General features: G+C 35.7%; 1 protein-coding gene across 4 annotated transcripts; it reads right to left on the bottom strand.

Annotated features, from left to right (window-relative positions):
- Window positions 1-304: 304 nt before the first annotated feature.
- LOC136839481 (cytokine receptor-like factor 3) lies at window positions 305-17,481 on the bottom strand. 4 transcript variants are annotated; one of them, XM_067105588.1, is made up of 11 exons: window positions 17,358-17,481; window positions 13,719-13,892; window positions 11,970-12,089; window positions 11,506-11,675; window positions 11,147-11,330; window positions 10,512-10,755; window positions 10,103-10,236; window positions 9,612-9,723; window positions 8,144-8,277; window positions 6,729-6,849; window positions 305-4,187 (listed from the first exon to the last, which is right to left on the bottom strand). In XM_067105588.1, exons 2-10 carry the CDS (start codon window positions 13,890-13,892, stop codon window positions 6,757-6,759), a joined length of 1,365 nt encoding a protein of 454 aa, XP_066961689.1. In that variant the 5' UTR covers window positions 17,358-17,481; the 3' UTR covers window positions 305-4,187; window positions 6,729-6,756. The 4 variants fall into 4 exon arrangements, with proteins under 4 accessions (XP_066961689.1, XP_066961688.1, XP_066961686.1 ...); XM_067105587.1 differs by having other exon boundaries at window positions 17,304-17,416; XM_067105585.1 differs by having other exon boundaries at window positions 305-6,849.
- Window positions 17,482-19,621: the final 2,140 nt, after the last annotated feature.

The raw sequence follows: 19,621 nt of genomic DNA, 5'->3' as shown, positions 1-19,621 counted from the left end.
AAAATAAATAAGTTGTATAATTCATAACAAAGTTGCATACCTGAGTTTTGTCTGAAATCAGTGCATAAAAAAATGTGAAACCTGTCTTGAAAGTTGGTGGAGAAAGCTTTTTGCTGCTGAATAATGATGCAATGGAACTGTTGTGTAAAAATTTGTAGAATAAATATTCAAAAGAGATTTCTGGTTATGCTAATGACAGATATCATGGTAAATCTTTCAACATTTTCCTACATTTACTTCCAGCCAATTCCTTACCTATACCCAGACTTCAAGAGAATTTTTGAATTTACAATGAAAATAAATGCAAGGTGAAAGCAATTTTTATTTATAATTATAAAAGAAAGACAACAGGAATAAACATGAATACAGTATCAAGATCATGGAAAACTGATGCCAAAAGACAATATTTATCAAGACAGAAGCAGAACTTCATCTTATTACCACATGATGCATCTGTCACATTACCATTATAACAGAAATACTGCACTCATATAATACAGACACAACAATGATTGGATGGCAAAATTCATAAAAAAATAAATAAAAAAATATGAAAAGCCACTATGGTGATTACAAGGACAGGAACACTACTTAACCACATTACACTTCACCAATGGTAGCAAGTACGGTTAAAAGGCAACTAGAGCCATGGGAAAGTGTGAATATCTCAACCCAAAACAATTTGGCAATACTGGCACAGTTAACCCTTTGAAGGTGGCTATCATCACATAATGATCTACAGGTTTGTACCCTAAGATCCAAGTATTATAACTCTACATTCCCTTCATTACATTTGAATGCAGATGGTAGAAAACAAGAGCTGTCACATCAGATAGTGCTAATCTTGCTTATATGGGACCTCATCCTAGGACACTAAATTTTTGGCACAAATATCAGCTACCAAATAGCTGGCGAGCAGCTGTATCAAGACAAAATGCCAGGAGGGAAATTCTTGTAATAACTCTACAAGAGATGCACATAAAAAAACCTGTCAGACTCTGTACTTCACATACTGGAATTGCAGGTCAAAGGATGCTTGGTTCTCTTTGAGCTAGCTAAATTCTGCATTACTGCCCTGTGGAGGTAGTCTTCGTTGCTTTCCATGCCTGTGACACAGCCTACACTGTGAGGCCAAATAATTATAATCAAAGGGATAAAGTTAGCTTAAATACAAGATGGGTCAAGGACCTAGAGGGGAAAAAAGCAATGACAAAGTGAGTACAGTTAGCTTAATCCTGAGGAGGTAAGAAGGACTAAATGATGGAACCTAGCTAACCAAACCGCTGATTTAACAAAGACTAATAGGGAGGACCCAAAGCATTAGATGTCTGACAGATTTGTTCTTCTAAATTGATTACAGCTAAAAATTTCATTTGAAAAATTACCACATATCTTGATAAGGAATTTTCACTCAAGATAAATCAGCTTCTTAATATACTTGTGTCTGCCTATAGTTACATGGGTATTAAACTAAAATATGTTCCTCTTAAAGTCAAGAAATTTAAGTTCCCCTCTGAAAAACAGTTATATGGGAAGCACATTGATGACTGCAAATGAGGTGCTATTTCTTCTTTTTTCCCAGATTACTCATAGGTTGCTTATTCCATTCCCTATACTATAAATCTTGGCCAGTCATTTGAATTACACTATAAAATTAAATTTTTTTTATTCGAGGGCATTTCTTAAATTACAAAATATTTTAGTATAACTTACAGTATACAGACTTTACTTACGAACAAGAGACTTTTGTTGCCAATGAGTCCTTGGTGCACTGTTTTTAAAGCTCTGTACTTAATAGATCTTTTTGGTGAATACTTTTTACCGATACTGTACATACACTAAAACTATTTAAGGTACTGGCCAAACAGGATTATATAAAAAGACAGATCCTTGGAGGTAAAAGGTGGCTGGAACACAGCAGAATAATTAATCAACTTCTAAGAGGACTGTATGGCCTGATTAGCAGGATAAGGTAATAAGGAGATTCTAAGTTGCAAAAATAAAAACCATCAAGAACTCAGAGCATAAAAAGAAGACTTTCAAGACAACAGACAAGAGGGGGATAACAACAAAACAAGGGGACAAAACATGGATGAGTGAAATGGAGAAAAAATATGTACTGATGAAATGTTACTTACCACTCACGATGAGGGGAATCTGGCAACAAAATGACTGAAAACCAGGAGTGTTTCACTTACAAAATGGACTGGAGATCAAATCACACACAATACAGATTTCCAAGCTAACACTAAATACTGTAAATACAAACCACAGCTATTTCTCTTGTCACTGGTATCATTTTTAGCTCACGATTTCTTTTCCCAACAGTGCATTCTTAATTTGACTTTTACCTCAACCTATACAAGTCATTATCATTATGAGGAAATGAATCCTAGTAAAAAAGGAATGTTTGAAAATGCAATTAGTCAAAATCATGATGGTGGGGACAGATAATTAGTTGTCACTGTGAAACCCTGCAGTTAACAACATTAATGATCAAAAATGCTAATGAAATAAGTGTCCTGCACAAACTGTAATGCTGATGATGATAACTATCACACAGATTCAAAATAAAGCAGATGATCAAAATGCACAGCTAGGAAGAGAAACAACAAAACCTGAATCACTTCAGTTGTGGAAAGAGGTAAATTTAAATGTATAATGAGGACTTCCAAGTTGAATGATGGCTGCTCTACATGGTTTTGGAGGTCTGCAGGTGTTTACATGCCAGTTGACAAAATACTGTCTCTGATAACCATGAAGATGTTGCTGCTTTTTCTGAACTCAGTTAAATGACTGCAGAGGATGTAGGCAAATACAATAGTCCCTTGCATTAACAGGCCATTAAACAAACTGATTTGGTTATATCACAGACTCAAATGGCTTTGGGAGAGAATTTTTGAAAATTTTTATGTTGCGGAAACATGTGAATTACATTTCTTGTTAATGTACAAAAAGTTTAAAAAATATGATTAGTATTATGCTTACATTCAAATAGTCAAGATTCAAAAACAAATGGACTAGGACAGTCTTTAGCACCAAATACAGAATGAACGTCAATGATCATAACTGAGATCTAGCAAAGGTACAGCAGTTAGCTGGCTGTTTTAGAGCAATGACCACTGCCAAAACCAACAATGGACTCAAGATGAATGTGTTTAACACCTGGTTAAGTCAATGGATCACACTCTAGCGTCATGGCAGTAGCTCTCCAATCTATGGTACGGTTATCATAAGAACTTCCCTATAAACAACATTTAGAGGTAGCAGCTTTGCCCCCAAAAAAGCAAGCTGATTAAGTGCAAAAAAAGGCAACCAAACACATCACCAACACTTTTACACTGTGTTAACAGAGACAACTGCATCCAGAGTGCCAGCTGTTTCCATGTTAATCAGGACTTCTAACACATTCACAAAAGAGGCGAACCACTTGAAGAATTAACACTTCAATTTCAGAGGGAACCTGGTTTTCTTGAATGCACATATTACAGACAAATAAAACATGGTGTTAAAAGAAGTGATAAAAGGTATAAAGGAGCTATATACTGTAATTATGTTCTGAAGCAATAAGAAGAGAAAGAAGGGAACCACAACTATATGACTAATAGTGAACCATATGCCTAGAGATACAGAGGCCAGTATTTCAGTGCTGATGAATATATAAATACTGGAAAAACTTCTGTTAGAAGTTACAAAGATAAAATGGGAAATTTGAGGGAAATTCAAGATAATAATGGTAAAGTACAGAAGTTGACCATTTTGCTGACGTCAAAGTAAAACATCAACTTGTGAATGAATCTTTCTCTTACTTTTTGTGCACAGCTAACAATACTAAGATTACAAGTTTACACATATGATGTTTACTGATACTTAGAATTTTTTTGCGCATCCTGGCCCACATAAACTATATGTTTTGGCCTCTTTGAAATAATGTCCCTCACATTCAATGAATGAAACAAAACCTAACAGCATTTCCTGTGTGAAACTTCATTTGACATCCCTAATTAATTATCATATGAAAATACTATCACAATTCATTTATCCGTAACAGAGGACTTTATAATACTTCTATAGAATATTTAATACTGCTGAAGTCACAGATCTGAACTTATTCTTGTAAGTTCCTTAAGCTTCCTTTCTGATCACATCTCCAAACATGTCCTTCCAGGTAAGATCAAATGGCATTTCTAAGAAAGCAAAGAAAGAAAAGCATGCAGATACAAATTACAATTTCCTTCTTAGTTCCATTAAATATTGAGAAGCAAATTGCCTATAAAGTACTTTAAATTTCTGGATTACTTTTTTATATACTCTTATTAAAAGCACTGCTATATATTATAATCTAATTCCATACTTCTCCTATTATAAGCATCTTTCACTTTTATATCACATTCTTCATTTTGTAGCTTACCTACCACGCAAGTTGTTATATCATAAATAATAACAAAAGCAAAGAAAACTTGAAGTCCTAAATTATGCGCAGTTCCATTTACTCTTAAATGGCACTAAAAACATTCTGTAGAGTATTAAAGAGCTTAGAGACCATTTAAATAGATTTACCGTACATCAGGAGTGTCTTCGTGAGAATCGATAGACAGTAAAGTGCAGAGAATCAGTAAGCAAATGTTTATCTATCACATTTTGCCTCTTTTTGGCCACCAGTTACACTATAAAACATTGCACCAGTTTACGACTTGAATTGCTCGAAGTATTGACTGTTTAGTTTTTATAGCTCAGTTGTAAAAAATGGAATACAAAAATGAACACTCAGTCCCAAAAACAACTTATACACTTACCTATAAGTGTCATTTGATTTAAGCATTTGACAAAAGCTCTGAATATAGGCATCATGAATAAGTCTATGGTATCTTTAGGCCTCTTTAAACACTGCAGAAAGAATGCTAATGTCAACTTACCATTAGCTTTTTTTGATTACCCAAAAACTTATAGAACAGCACTTTAACTGTCAAAGGCATTAAAAATTAAGTTTATATGATATAAGACTAATTTTTTCATAAAACCCATTAATCATAATTAGCAAAATTCAGTGTCAAGCTTCCCTGGACATATCTTCTGATATCTTGTAAAGAGATGAAAGAAAATAATCAAAGCTGGGATGACAGGGTGATCAGCGATTCCAGGCCATAATACATCTGTGCCTTGTTGACAAATAACTGAGCAAAGTAAAGCCCAGTCAAACTAGCCTCTGGAGTGGGTGACCATACCTGACATAGCAGACAGCCTACTTATGCACCTCAATATCACAAAAGCTAACAAGAGACACACAACACTTCCTCCACATCCATGACAGAGCAGGCATCTACAAGAATCAGACTTGACCAGCACTGACAGATGTCGCTGCAGGGACAAGGTCAGGTTTCGGCAGTCAGTCCAGTCATCAACAGAGCAGAAACAACAAAGCCAGACACTGAAGCAGCAGCAGCTGGATCAATCATTAGTGCAGCAAGACTGTCAATACTGGTCATCATTCTGGGCATCAAAATCTCTTGTTCATCTCTTACTCCATGTATGGGTTGTACCTCAAAGCTATAACAAAACCACTACTAACACTTTGTGCACAACAAACTAGAGCCTATCTGATGCAAAACTTCTTAGCATTTCAGTAGTTAGTGAGCACAAAGATACTAAAATCTTATAAAGGTAATTAAAAATTACCCCACAATGCTAACAGAAGTCCAGGAAGACAGCCTTTGAGCAATTGGTAATTATTAAATACTAACTAGAAAAAGTTGGAAAAATTATTTAAATGATAAAAAAAAACTTGGTAAGGGAAATCAGAGGTGAATGATAATGAATCTTATTTTCCCCACTTGGCTGAGTGAAGATGGGGAGAATTCTCATAGCTGTGTTAGTAAAACTGACAAACAAAAAAAATCAGGAAGGCAGGTACTCCCTAGTTATGGTTTGAAGACAGGTGTATGGATGCACATCAAGTCACTTTTGGCTACTGTTCTCTTATCTTTAAGGCATCAGAAGACGCATGTCTGGGAACCTAAAAACTGCTTACTAATTTTGCTAACCGTGACTGATAGGTTTGTCAGGGAAATATGGAAAACAGATAAGTAATTACTGTACTTTCAAGCTTACGATAACATTATTGAAAATTATGTAAAATTAAAACAAATGTTTAGTGAGATATACAGAAGGAAATTCACAATATAGGCAGTGACTCAGTTAAAGCATAAGTGACCCTTATGTATTAAATGCAAGTGATTTTATGAGCAGTTTTGATCTGTATTGAATGTGTCTCATCTCTATATCAAGAAAAAACAACTTGGTATGGGGGAGTTACTGAAGGTTACTTTCTTACTATGGAGTTGACAAATGTAGCTGGCTGTAACACAGTTTTGACCCTTATATCATAAAAATTGGTGCAACAACTTATAGTGTAACTCTTCACATTTTTATAAACACACAAAATATTCTAATACAAATAACACTTTGGTCTGAATTAATACTTGAATACTTTGCATTGTCCCCTGAAATAGTAAATAAGGCAACTTATTTTTGTAATGTATCAAACTCTTAAATGGTAGACCAGACAAAGGACACCTGCAGTTTTTGGGCTCTTAAAATTCCCTACTAATATCCACATGTTTCTTCATGAATAGTCTACAAAACTAAATTAGTTCTGACATAGTTAACTGTAGTTTTATACAAATCAGTATAATTAAATACATCCACTTTACATAATACAATGTACTTACAATACAAAATGAAGTAACAATACTATTACTAGTGCACACTTATTCTCCAACAGGGCTCTCCAAATGACGCCACGAAATACAAACCAGAGTGGGCATCAGGGACTCCCCATTCATAAGTGACCTAATCAACAGGAAAGATAAAATACCAATATAAGCTATACTGCTTGAAATAATGAGCATGCAAGTCTACTGTTGTAAAGTATCATTCCCCCATTTATGTTCATTGTATTAATGTTACATTAAAATACTCCCTCAGTTAATCAATATAACCTTACTCAATTCAATTCAAAAGCTCAATTTATCTATATCAACACTAACAATAATCATTTCTAAACCTTTACTTTTTCTTAAAAAATAAATTTCATTGCTCCCAGATATACAAATTTCAGCCTTAAATAAAATAAATGTATTCAGTTAGTGGACAAAAAGTGGTATCAGCACTGAATCTAAGTGTCAAACCCTGTTCAAGTAATACCCAAGAACTCTAACTAAACACAAAAATCTTGTCCTCATTTCCATCAATATTCTTGCAGAGATTCAATCAAGAAGCTCTCAAACCATGGGCGAGGAACTAAGAGGTTCTGAGTTTTTACTGTAAAACCAGTAACAAACAAAAATGACCCATCATTCCATCCCTCCAAATGCTGGACGCAGTACAAAAGACTGCAGCTCTCTTATTCTCTTCAACTTAAAAGTATTGTACATGACAATTTTAAAATAACAGTTCTGAAAGGCTTCCACAGTACTCCTATAGATAGACTGAAAATTAAAACTTTCTATGGTATCATACTTTTATTACTATCAAAGTTAACTTAGATGCACACAGTTCTAAAGGGGAAAAAGAAGCATTGTTAGTTAAAGAAATCCTAGATATGGCAGAAAATCTTACACCTCAGTTTTGAAGCCTACCAGAATAAATTGCAAAGTGTAATATCTCTTGGAATTGAAAAGAGCTTTAAATTATAAAGACAATAAGGAAGCACTGGCACCAGCCAGGAATTATAACAAGCAAAAGAACATACAGCACCCAGTGATAGCCATCATCTGCTGCCCAGCATATAGATCTGATATATTTCAAAAGGTCTAAATTTTTCTATAAGTTTGCTTTCCATTTGGAAATGTAGAGCATTTAAATTTCAATATAAAATGACACATAAAAGTTAAAATTTTACTTATGTCATCTAAAGGAAATGCAATATAGACTCATATCACAAAATGAAATAAGTCACAAACTGATATTATACATTTTTTCCAGATTAGGTGTTTTTCTGCAAGAGGTGGTGGTTTTATATTAAAAAAAAAAAAAATGGTCACTATCACTTTCACCATACTTTAACTGCTAAATTGTGGATGAAACTCTACACTTCAGTTCCTATTCAAGGCAAAATAAAAATGGTGTCATAATGCACACGTACCTGCTTATCTTGGCACTCGATGTAAACACGAAGTTTTATTGAAGACACCTTTTCCACTGCAAAACTAACATGCACTCCCTCTTGGATTGCTGGTAGCCATGTCACTCGACTCACACCATCCAGGAAAACACACCCTGTTTAAAGCAAATGACAGCATCCATATACTAAGTAAGTATACCTTAGTTTTACCAGACCACTGAGCTGATTAACAGCTCTCCTAGGGCTGGCCCGAAGGATTAGACTTACTTTACGTGGCTAAGAACCAATTGGTTACTTAGCAACCGGACCTACAGCTTATTGTGGAATCCGAACCACATTATAGCGAGAAATGAATTTCTATCACCAGAAATACATTCCTCTAACTCTTCATCAGCCGGCCGCGGAAATTGAACTCCGGCCCATCGAGTGACAGTCTGAAGCTCAAGCGATTCGGCCAACAAAGCGCTTACATCCATATACTGTAGGTACAATCTTAAGATATAGTAGGAAATACAAGATGAAGGAAGCTCTACTTTATGTCAAATTCTGTCTGCTTTTACCACAACTTAAAGGAAAAGAAAGTAGCCAAGCATTCTGATTTTAATTACTGTACTGTAGTTTAATGACACCAATCACACCAACGTGCTAATTCATAAAGCTTACCAAAAAGGATTTGTTTTTTGCTGTGTATGAAAAAATTACAGCTACTACATTTTCATTATTCGTAAAGGGCACATTCTCAAAATCAAATCAAACAGCTAATTAGCACATGAAAAAATTTTATTTTCGATAATAAACGCTCATTTATGTAAACTGCCATATTTGCATTTCTCTTCCAAATTAAGCTAAATATTTTGCGAAGCTATTGTAAGTTACATATATTTTCCTTAATTTGTTGATTTCACTGTATAAACAAATACACAGTTATTCAGTTATTAAATATGCACTGCAAGTAAGATAACAGCTATTAAAACAGAATTGTATCTTAAACCATATTGATGCTTTTCCATAATAAATTCATCAACCATATTGAGGTCTCACAGCGGTCAACAAAATTCCCCTGGCTTACGCTTCATGTCTCGTAGACAGGGAAAGGAGAAAGAGTAAAGTGACTAACAATGCATGCACACCATAGATCCACTGGTGAGAACCAAAAGCTCTCATTATTCATGTGCCTGGTACATATGTTGATTTCATTATTCATGTGACTGGTATGTTGATTGCACAATACTACATAGTTTTCCCCAGCCTTTTTGTAATATTTACTTTTATTCGCTGTCTTTCAAGATTTTTGCATTTTTCTCCAATTCTTTTGTGTAATTCAGTGTTTCTGTGCTTTCTACATTGTTTTCCTCTGGATACAATCTTGCTAACAGAGCTGATGTATGGCATTCTTTCCCATATCTCTCAACATTTACAATTTCTCTCAAGTTAGTCAATGCTTATAAGCTTTCTGACATCTTGGAACTGCAGAGTGGTTGATACTTACCCTGTGTGTTAAGAAATAATGCTCCTTGATAGAGGAGCTGTTCAGGTCCAGATATTGGTTTACAAGCCAATCCAAGACCTTCATCACTACAGCCTACTCCTCCACAAGCAACCTATCAAAAAATGAATGAATATCATTCCAAGGTTTTGACTAATTGTAAGTCCTTAGCTATACAATTATTTGCAAGTGGTATTTTGTGACTGACTTGCATAAACAGGTCCCACCAATTATCCATCCATTGAATATAAAAAAAAAATCACTGGGAAAATGTTTTTTCTTAGTGTGCAACTCAATGAAATCATGTTCAGTCTGCTCAATCTAGTAGAAATTGTATAATGCAGTGATACATTTGAATGTATCACTGCATTATACTAAAGAAAATTATTTTATGATTTAATGAATCAAAGTATGTTTTTACACAAGCGTGTCAATCTCATTCTCTCTCTTAATGGCTTGCAAACCTACATATCAGGATTAAATAATTTCCCTACCTTAAATAACACAGATGTCCCAGGCACCAAAAGAGGCCCGTCAGAGTGAAGAACTTCTAAATCACTGTTAACTTTGGATGCTAAGCGACCTTCATCCGCTATGGTCCAGCCTGAATTAGCTCTCTGTTGCCAACCTACAAACATAAATCAACTATTTAGAATAGAACATATGTATAGAAAGATAACTGTGCTCTTTGAAATCCTTAGAAAATTTTTAAGCATTCTTTGAAAAAATTTAATTCAAATTCTTTGTCCTGATTACAAGATAGATCATTAATTAACTCCAGTTATACCATTTTAAAATGGTTCTACACCAAAAATGATTAGAAAAGAATATTAATAAGATATACATTTCAACGCAATTCCAATATCAACCAAATACACCTTGAAACACAAAATTCAAACTTACGAAAATGGGGTATGGTGGTTTTGGCAGATTGTACCAAGCTCCATGGACCTAAACTGGTGGAGCCTTCTCTTCTTGAGGCTACTCTTAACAAGTACGATTCTCCAGCATAGATATCCCTCAACAGATAGGAATAATCAGGCCCTTTATATCTACAATGGAATGCTGCAGTTTTTGAATCTACTGCTCCAGCAGTACTACACTGCAAATAAAACTCTATTCCGTCATCGGAAACATCCTCATCAACCTGAAATAATAAGTTTAATTTTTTAGACAATTTTCAGACTTACAGAACACAAACTGCCTGAATATATCCTGTACTGCCTGAACGAGATCCCCCAAAATTTAAACAAGTAATAGAATTTACATAAGTGGAAAAAACACTTATGATTTCAGGCTGGTAGATCCTTAGTACTACACCCAGTCAGATTCACTTGCAAGCAATTGACCTATGACCAATCAGAGCGAGGGAGTGGACTTAATGCAAGAGTGTTATTTGTACCTTACAAAGTTAAATTCTATTTTTAAAAATCTCTGTAAAAAATTAATGGCCACTGTCTTACGAGAGTTGAATATTACCTAAGAGAGGAACGAATAAAAACAGACTACTTCTTGTAAATTTCAAAACAAATACGCACCTCTTCCCAAGAAACTAGGAGGGCTCCAGGTTTTTCCACAATGTTTGTGATCTGTACTGGTCCCATACGAGATACAGTTCCTGCATCAGCTAACAACTGATGCATTCCCTCAATAAGAGAAGGATCACTAGGGAACTCCACACTAACGCTTGGCACAGCACACAACGCAGGAACCTCTGGCAAGCTGCAGAGGTCAATCAATGTTTAGCTTTTGTTTAATACTTTTACAAATTACTCTTGTGAAAAACTCATTTTTTATTACTCTAACATCTATAATATCCCTGAGGAAAACAGAATTAAACACAAAACAAGAACAGAAATGCACATTTAAAAACAAAAAGAAATGTGATCAATCTTGCCTGGTCATTGCTCCAGCTTCTTCTTGGAATCTTATGACTGTATCCTTTGCTAAGACTCCTCCATGCTTCTGAAGTCGCTTGCCTTGCTCAACTCTCTCCGAAGCTTCTCTTACTTTTGCTTCCAACATCTGGCTACATTGCTCAAGAGGATCTAAAGCCTCTTCCTGAACCTAATGATAATAGAAAATGTAGAAGAAATAGCAATAATCAACAAATACCACTACATATCAGTTCAAAGGTCTATAAAATTACTAATCACATTAAGGTTTATGGCAAAAGTTTAACAGTTAAAAACTATGGCATTCATATAAAAAGAATCTATGAAGCAGTGCACATCATCAAAACAGTTATTGTACAGAATCTCTGACTGTTCTGCTAGTCAAAGTCCTCCCAATTTTTCATATAGAAGTATTATTAGGCACAATATCTGAAGACAACCAAATTCACAAAAAATTAAAACTCACCTTTTCTACCTCTTCAATTAGCTTCTTGCACCTCTCATTTACAGTATCAGTGACAGCAGCAAGGAAATTTTCAAAGACTGTGTTAATGGTGGTCTTTGTATTTGATGCACTATCTGTTACCTGAAACAAGGGCTTGTTTTATATAACTAGACTTCCACCTATATAGTTGTTTTTTAATGCACAATGCATTTTTCCTACATATACAAACAAGAAGACAGTTGGAACTGGTTGGTGAAACTTGTTAACATGACAATCAAATGGTGCTCATATGAATGAAAGATCACACCCCTGCCTACAGCAAGTGAATCAACCTTAATCCTCACTACTGTCACCCTTCTTAGATCCAGCCAGATCACTACGTAATTTAGCACCCAAACTAAGCTAGGGGAGCTGATCCCCGTCCCACAGCAGATAAGCTGTCCAGTAACCAACCTAGCAGAACCAGGGATAGTACGAAGCATGAGTGACATCATGGATGAGCCTGGTGCCAAAGTGGATGGCAGACAGCCCAAATTGGGCAACTGCACACGAACAAACATGAGCCTGTGACCATCCCAAATTGACTCTAAAAAAGGAATACTCGGGCACTCTAGGAAGCATCGAATCTCTGCCACACCTCCCGGGTAGGAATGGCACTCTCAATCAGGCTCAGTGAACTTCTCAAAAAAAAATGATAAGGACTTACATTTTTAATCTAAACAAGTATAGTACAGAGAATAACATTCACAGTGTAAGAGCTTGTTTACCATATTTAATGAGAGTGTTTTTCTCCTATTTGGGGTAAAGTATCCTTTGAAATATTTATACAATTGGCTCCATTTGCTAAATCTTACTTGCCTCAATCCTTCACTTACTTTTGTATGAAAAATCTATATCCTATAAAAAGGCAGATCACAGCAATAACGCCAATAAAGTATTAAACTAGATAAAGGGTCCAATACTGCTAACAATTACAAACCCATTACTTCATCTAGCTATCTGTGTAAAGTAATGTATAAAATATGAATATTAAACATAACTGATACATAGATTAATTTGAACTGATTACCTCATACCAATCTGGATCACAACAAACTCACTTAGATTATCACATCTGTACAGGCTACCTTCTGAAGTATTACATTAATACTGTAATTCTGTGTTGGAATCTGCAACCTGCCATGCTCTAGGTTATGTCAGGTTGATATATACTCCTCTATGGAAAAGGTTAAGGAAGCCACAGAGGGGGTGGGATTCATCAGTCTGCTTAAGCCCAAATTGCCGAGTTTTTGACTGGGCTGTTTTGTAAGAATCTAATGCACTGAGTTACTAAATTTTAAAATACAAATGAAAATTTGATTCAAGGCCATATTATTTTATCCATAAAAAAAATTCCTTTGGAATGCAGATTCCATGTGTCCACATACAACACACCTTCAAATACCTATTAACTGGAGAATAAGATTCTAAAAAAATATTATTTTCAGCAAGGCAGCATTCCCTACTACCACAATTATCAAGGGTATAAAAACTACCAGTATATACTGAATATCATATGGATTCTTGCCATATTTTAAACTTCCTCACACTTATGTCACATCAAACATTTGATTAACATTCCATGATGAAGCTTGATTTGGGTTTCATTGGTAGATTCCCAATTTTCTGTAGAAAAAACAAAGCATTAATCTGCTTAACCAAGCTGATACATACTATTTAACCTTACAGACAATACAGTCTAACTACAGAAACTACAGATACTGCACTTACTTGCTTCTTTGCAAGATTAATCTGTTCACACAGTTCTAATAGTTGTTCATGGTGTTGTTCTAAAGTAGTTATCGTGTCGACAAGATCAAGAGAGATCTGAGATTTAACATGTTTCCGATACTCTTCCCGAAGTCGTTCACTAGTGCTGCTAGCCTTCTCTTCAGAGTCAGACATCTGTGAAAGAACAAAACAACTAAATTAACATACACACTTACAGTTCCCTATAAGGGAACCCCATTTTGAAGGCAAGGCAGAGATAGTCTCTTGTACAAACTAGAGCCAAAGATAGGGTTTTCTATTGTGCATATCACCTCCATTAAGTCAGACCAGCACAAAAACACCATGGGCCAATGGACCAGGGAAAGGAAGGAAGGAGAGAGAGAGAGAGAGAGAGAGAGAGAGAGAGAGAGAGAGAGAGAGAGAGAGAGAGAGAGAGAGAGAGAGAGAGTCATTCTCCTTTTATCCCAACCTTAAGTCACCTATAATCCTTAGGCGAGATGATTTTCTGTCCCTTGGAGCTTGCGCTGTCACTGTAAGCCTTACGCATAATCTCCCTTGCCAGACACATCTGCTCCATAAAATCAAGAAGCCAGAAGAAATGGTGTTCTTGGACACCTCATTTTCCCTCTAGGTACTAATGAACAGTCATCAACACGTGTATGACTAAGATGTAGAATCTTGAACAGTTAGTACCACAAAACTCACAGGGCATACCATCTGCAGGCTTAGCTAGAAGAGGTACTAAGAATATTTTCGATAGGCCGTAGGCTATGCTACTTTGGTCAAAGAAAAAATCAAAACCAGACCCATCAAAACCACTGAAAAACTCTGGTAGCCCAAAGGCTATCTAGGCCAGAGTAAACATTCAACAATAGAATCACTGATAACAAGCTCACTGGGTTTCATCCAAACTTATCCTAGGAAGATGGGAGGGAGGGGAAAAGAATGAAACTCTACCACGACAATATCAAAAGCGACCAAAAGACATGAAAATATGCTTCTTATAAGACTGAACATTAAAGTTCACTTGTTCTATGGAAGTGATATCAAAGTTCAAAATTACTAACTCGATGACTAATGACAATAATCCAAAGGGCAAGGCATCTTTATAAAGCTAAACCATTATTTGCAAGCAGGTCACTAAAGATTAAACACTTTATTTTCTGAGGACACTACAGTGCAATTCTGGGGCTACAGTACAGTATCCTATGTCATCCTGGGCTAAAAAAATAACCTAGGTTACGTTATATTTCAATTCAGTGTGAATAAAATGTGGATAAAATTCTAGGCTATGTCACACTTAGGCTAGGTACATATGCAACATAACTAGGCCTCAATACAGCCTAGGCTATGCAAGCGTATGCACCTTGCAACCATAACTAGGCTGAGCTAAAGCCTAGGCTAGTCTGGGGTAACCAAACTTTTGAAAGGCCAAAGCTTTTTCGGTAAAACTGAAGACTACTATCATGGCCTGGTTCCCACATCCATGACCATAATATTTAATGCCTTTTGCTTATGTTTTGGCTTATGTTTATGAATTTTGCTTGTATTTACAATATTTACTGTCTTTTGTTTATGTTTTTATGTTTATCCCCAAGGGGCTGGTACTAAGCATGGTGACCATTTTGCATGTAAACTGGTAGTTACTGAACCAGAGGGGCATGGCAGTAGTCTTCAATTTTACTGCCTCTTCTATGATACGTGAATGCTGTAGCCAACAAGGAGACTAGGAGCATTTAGGTAACCTACTCTAGAGGAAGAGAAATAACTCATTCAACAACCTGCAAAACATTCAGGAATCTATGGCTTAGCATACCCAGGTAATATGTAGAGTAGGGGGTCACGAATTGCTTGGGTTCAACCCTCCCCGGCCAGGCTACGACATTAGGTTAGGTAGAGCTAAGTCTGGTTAGGTTAAATTCCCTCTAAATGCCTACTACAGAAATACCTAGTAGGCCTAAAGCAGCCCTGACCCCTACTCTGCATTTGCTCCGCCTACCCTGTATTAGACATAGATAAGGCACTTGGACAACCCATAAGTGGTAATCCTACAGTTTAGGGGTCCAAATTCACTGCATTACGTAAAGTCAAGCTCAGCAAACACATTTATCTAATATTTATGAAATCATCGAAAACAATGAAAAAATGAACAGTTTATCCGCTTAAAGAAGCAGAGATTGTAAAAAAACCAAGGGCATAAAAGGGGAACATAAATAAGCAAAAGAATGTCTTAGGGGATATGGACCCATAGAATTTTGAGAAAATCGTAAATCTCTGCTTCTTTAAGCAAAAAACTGCTCATGTTTTCAGATTTATCAAAAAGTGGCCGCTGAAGAGCAAGAGCCTGTGCAGGTTCCTACCTGGTTCCTGGTTCCTAAGCGCTAAGTTCACAAAAACAGTTGCGGGCATACTACATTATTCATATGAGGGGCAGAGCATCATTCCCTTTGTTTTATACAATCTCTGTTTCTGTAAGCAAAAAACTGCTCATTTTTTAGCAAATAGCCTATAGTTTTTGTAGGTCTAAGTAGTAGCTCTGCAGCAGCGATTTCCTTCTAACTTGACTTTTTCTAGAGTTTTTTGGTTGCTAATTATGGATTTATCTTCAATTTTTGTCACACAAATGTAATTAACCTGTAATTAACCCCTGAAGTCATCCAACAAGGAGTTTCCATACGTGATCTTCACAAGACAGAGCACAGGTATGTCTGTTTGGAATGGTTCATATCCCGTCCGGCAAGTGCAATAACTTGTTAACATATGGGTAACCCCCCGGGGCCAGTTCTAAACACAGCGAAGGGACATTCCATCCCCCCGATGCCAGTACTAAACACGCCGTAATGCATTTAACTCCCACCTGTTGACGAATGGCTCCCTCTCGTTTTTCCCCTCCAGAGAGCACCTCCCCAACGTAAACATGTCTGCTCCATTTCTGTGTTCTCCCCCACCCAAAACCCTGAATTCCCACAGTCCCCCTTTACTGTTGAGTAGAGTTAGGGGGCAAATAACAGTTGGCCGACAGTAAACAAACTCACCACCAGTATCTGAAGCCCTAAAAGTGTAGAAAAACCAGTTTCCAAGGTAAAAACAGGCACAGAGCTAGTACTTAGAATTACCATAGTTTTGTTTGTAGATCTGTCAAAAGAGGAAATTGAAAACAGGAAAGAAAACCTAAACAAACACACACAAGGGAGCAGTGAATTTGGACCCCTAAACTGTAGGATAATCCCCATAAGTTAGCATAGCCAAAGTCTAACACACTTCTACTAGCCTAGCCTATCCTACACCAACCTTATACTACATCTAAACCTACAACAGTACCCTAACAGACACAATATAAAGGGCAATTAAAAGAGAAAATTACTTAACTAGCCTACTAGCTACAGTATCTAGGAAATAACTAGGGTAACCTAGATTACGGCACCATTAAAAAAATCCGCGATTTACATAGGATATCCTCATTAGGCCACCCTACATAGACCAGCTACGAAAACGTCATTTACGAACACTGACAGACATTCTACATGACAGAGCCTTTCGCACGGGACTCTAGATCTAGAGAATGGAGAAAATAGAGCGACAGACCTTCCGTGACCGTTAATTTCCCCCGGCCGGTCACCCCCGAAAGTGGTTAAGTACCTTAATTGAGCAGACGTGTTTCGTGGGAGCTTTTGTTTACTCGGTCTTATCTCGCTTTCTTCTTCTTCTTCTCTTTTGATTAATAGAATGCCGGGGCCGCTTATTCCCATGGGGGCATGCCTTTGAAACCCTTTCATATTTCACTAATACACGCGCACACACACATACATACATACATACATATATATATATATATATATATATATATATATATATATATATATATATATATATATATACACACACATATATATATATATATATATATATATATATATATATATATATATATATATATATATATATACGTGTGTGTATTTGTCAATAGTACGCGCGTGATTGACTTTTTTATTCATATATATTTTAGTTTTTATTTATCTGTAATTTGTCTGTTGCCTATCATTCCATTAGTTATTATTATCTATTTTTATCTCTCGTATAATTATATATTGATTTATAATTTATCTATTCATCAATATTATATATATATTATATATATATATATATGTATATATATATATATATATATATATATATATATATATATATATATATATATATATATATATATATATATATATATATATATTTTATCAGTTAATCACTTTTGTATTTGTATGACACTGGCATTTTATCTATTGGTTCTAATGACCTTGTTAGCGTACTATAATATTAGTATATATATATATATATATATATATATATATATATATATATATATATATATATATATATATATAGTGTGTGTGTGTGTGTATGTATGTATTTTGAATTAGCAAGAACTAAGTACTTGAGTTTGGATTCAGAAGTTAAAAGACTAAGAGAGATAAAAGAATATCTGTTAATGAAAAGATTGTGGAAACTGAAAAATTAATTAATAAAGATGATAGTCAGAGTCAAAGGATAGCATATAAAGCAATCGAAGAGCTGTCTGGCAGTGCTGGTAAGCGTAAGGATATACCAGTCAGGGGTATGGAAGGTAATTTATTGACCAAAAATGTTGAAATCAGAAATAGATGGAAAGAGCATTTTGAGACAGTTCTTAGTAGACCCGTCCCTCCACAAGAGGATATACCGCCTGTTCAGGAAGATTTAAATATTGATGAAGGTGAGATCAGGCTAGAAGTAGTTTAGGCAATGAAATAGTCAAAGAATTAAAAGGCACCGGGAGAGGATGGCTTATTCCCGGAAATGTTTAAAGTGGAGGAAGATAGATTAGTATTTGTTTTGAAGATATTATTCAGTGAGATATGGGTGACGGGAATAACACCATTAGGTTGGAAGAATGGTGTGATCATTAAAGTTCCAAAGAAAGGAGATCTGAGTAGGTGTGGTAATTGGAGGTGAATCACTTTGTCACCTGTAGCCTTGGAAATTTTCTGTGGAGTAATGCTGAATAAGTTGGAGCCAGTGGTTGATGTTATTCTGAGGGATGAACAGACCGGTTTTAGGAAGGGCCGGGTTCAGTGATCAGGTCTTCATAGTTAGGCATTTAATGCAGTAAGCAAATGAAATGAAAACTCAGCCGAGTCTTTGTTTTGTTGATTTTGAAAAGGCCTTTGATAGTATTTCGAGAAGGGCTATGGGAAAAATCATGAGGCATTATGGAACACCGGAAAAATTTGTGACGGTTATCATGAACATGCATGAGGGCACATCTTGTGAAGTGATGGTTGATGGGTGTTTGAGTGATCCATTTGAAGTCAAGTCTGGTGGGATTCAGGGTGGCATTCTGTCTCCTCTGTTGTTTGTATTGGTGTGAATCTTCTTGACTTGGATTATGCTGATGATATGGTTTTGATGTGCGAGGGACCAAAAAAGATGTAGAGTGTGTTGGATTGTCTAGTGGGTGAAGGTCGAAAGGTTGGTTTGGTTATTAACATTGGAAAAACTGAAATCATGAATATGAATATTGAAAATGCACAGGATTATCTAATTGAAGGCATGACTGTAAAACAAGGGTAGCCTATAAGTTTAGATAAGGATGGTTAAAAAAGGCTCATCAGACAATGGGAATGCTTAAAAATATCTGGAATAATAGTAGTTTTTCTGTGCATACAAAAACAAAAATTTATAAGGTAATGGTTAGGAGTATTTTGATTTATGGCCATGAGTCATGGTACAGTACAGTGACTTCAAATAATAAATTCTTAGCATTTGTAAATAAGGAGCCCAGAAGAATATCAGGAAGTAATTAGAGGGATAGGATATTAAAAAACAGAATTAGAGAAGTAACGGGGGTGCAGCCGGCCGATGAGTATATT

Source organism: Macrobrachium rosenbergii, chromosome 6 (assembly GCF_040412425.1).
Source record: "Macrobrachium rosenbergii isolate ZJJX-2024 chromosome 6, ASM4041242v1, whole genome shotgun sequence".
NCBI lineage: Eukaryota > Metazoa > Arthropoda > Malacostraca > Decapoda > Palaemonidae > Macrobrachium > Macrobrachium rosenbergii.
This window is presented reverse-complemented; position numbering and strand designations above follow the sequence as displayed.

What these genes read in the sequence shown, in the direction of transcription:
- LOC136839481 (XM_067105585.1), bottom strand. Translation starts at nt 13,892, where the DNA reads ATGTCTGACTCTGAAGAGAAGGCTAGCAGCACTAGTGAACGACTTCGG. An exon ending in TAATTGAAGAGGTAGAAAAG is followed by an intron (nt 11,676 to 11,969) that starts GTGAGTTTTAAT and finishes TATTATCATTAG; the next exon opens with GTTCAGGAAGAGGCTTTAGA. An exon ending in GGACATCTGTGTTATTTAAG is followed by an intron (nt 9,724 to 10,102) that starts GTAGGGAAATTA and finishes ATTTTTTGATAG; the next exon opens with GTTGCTTGTGGAGGAGTAGG.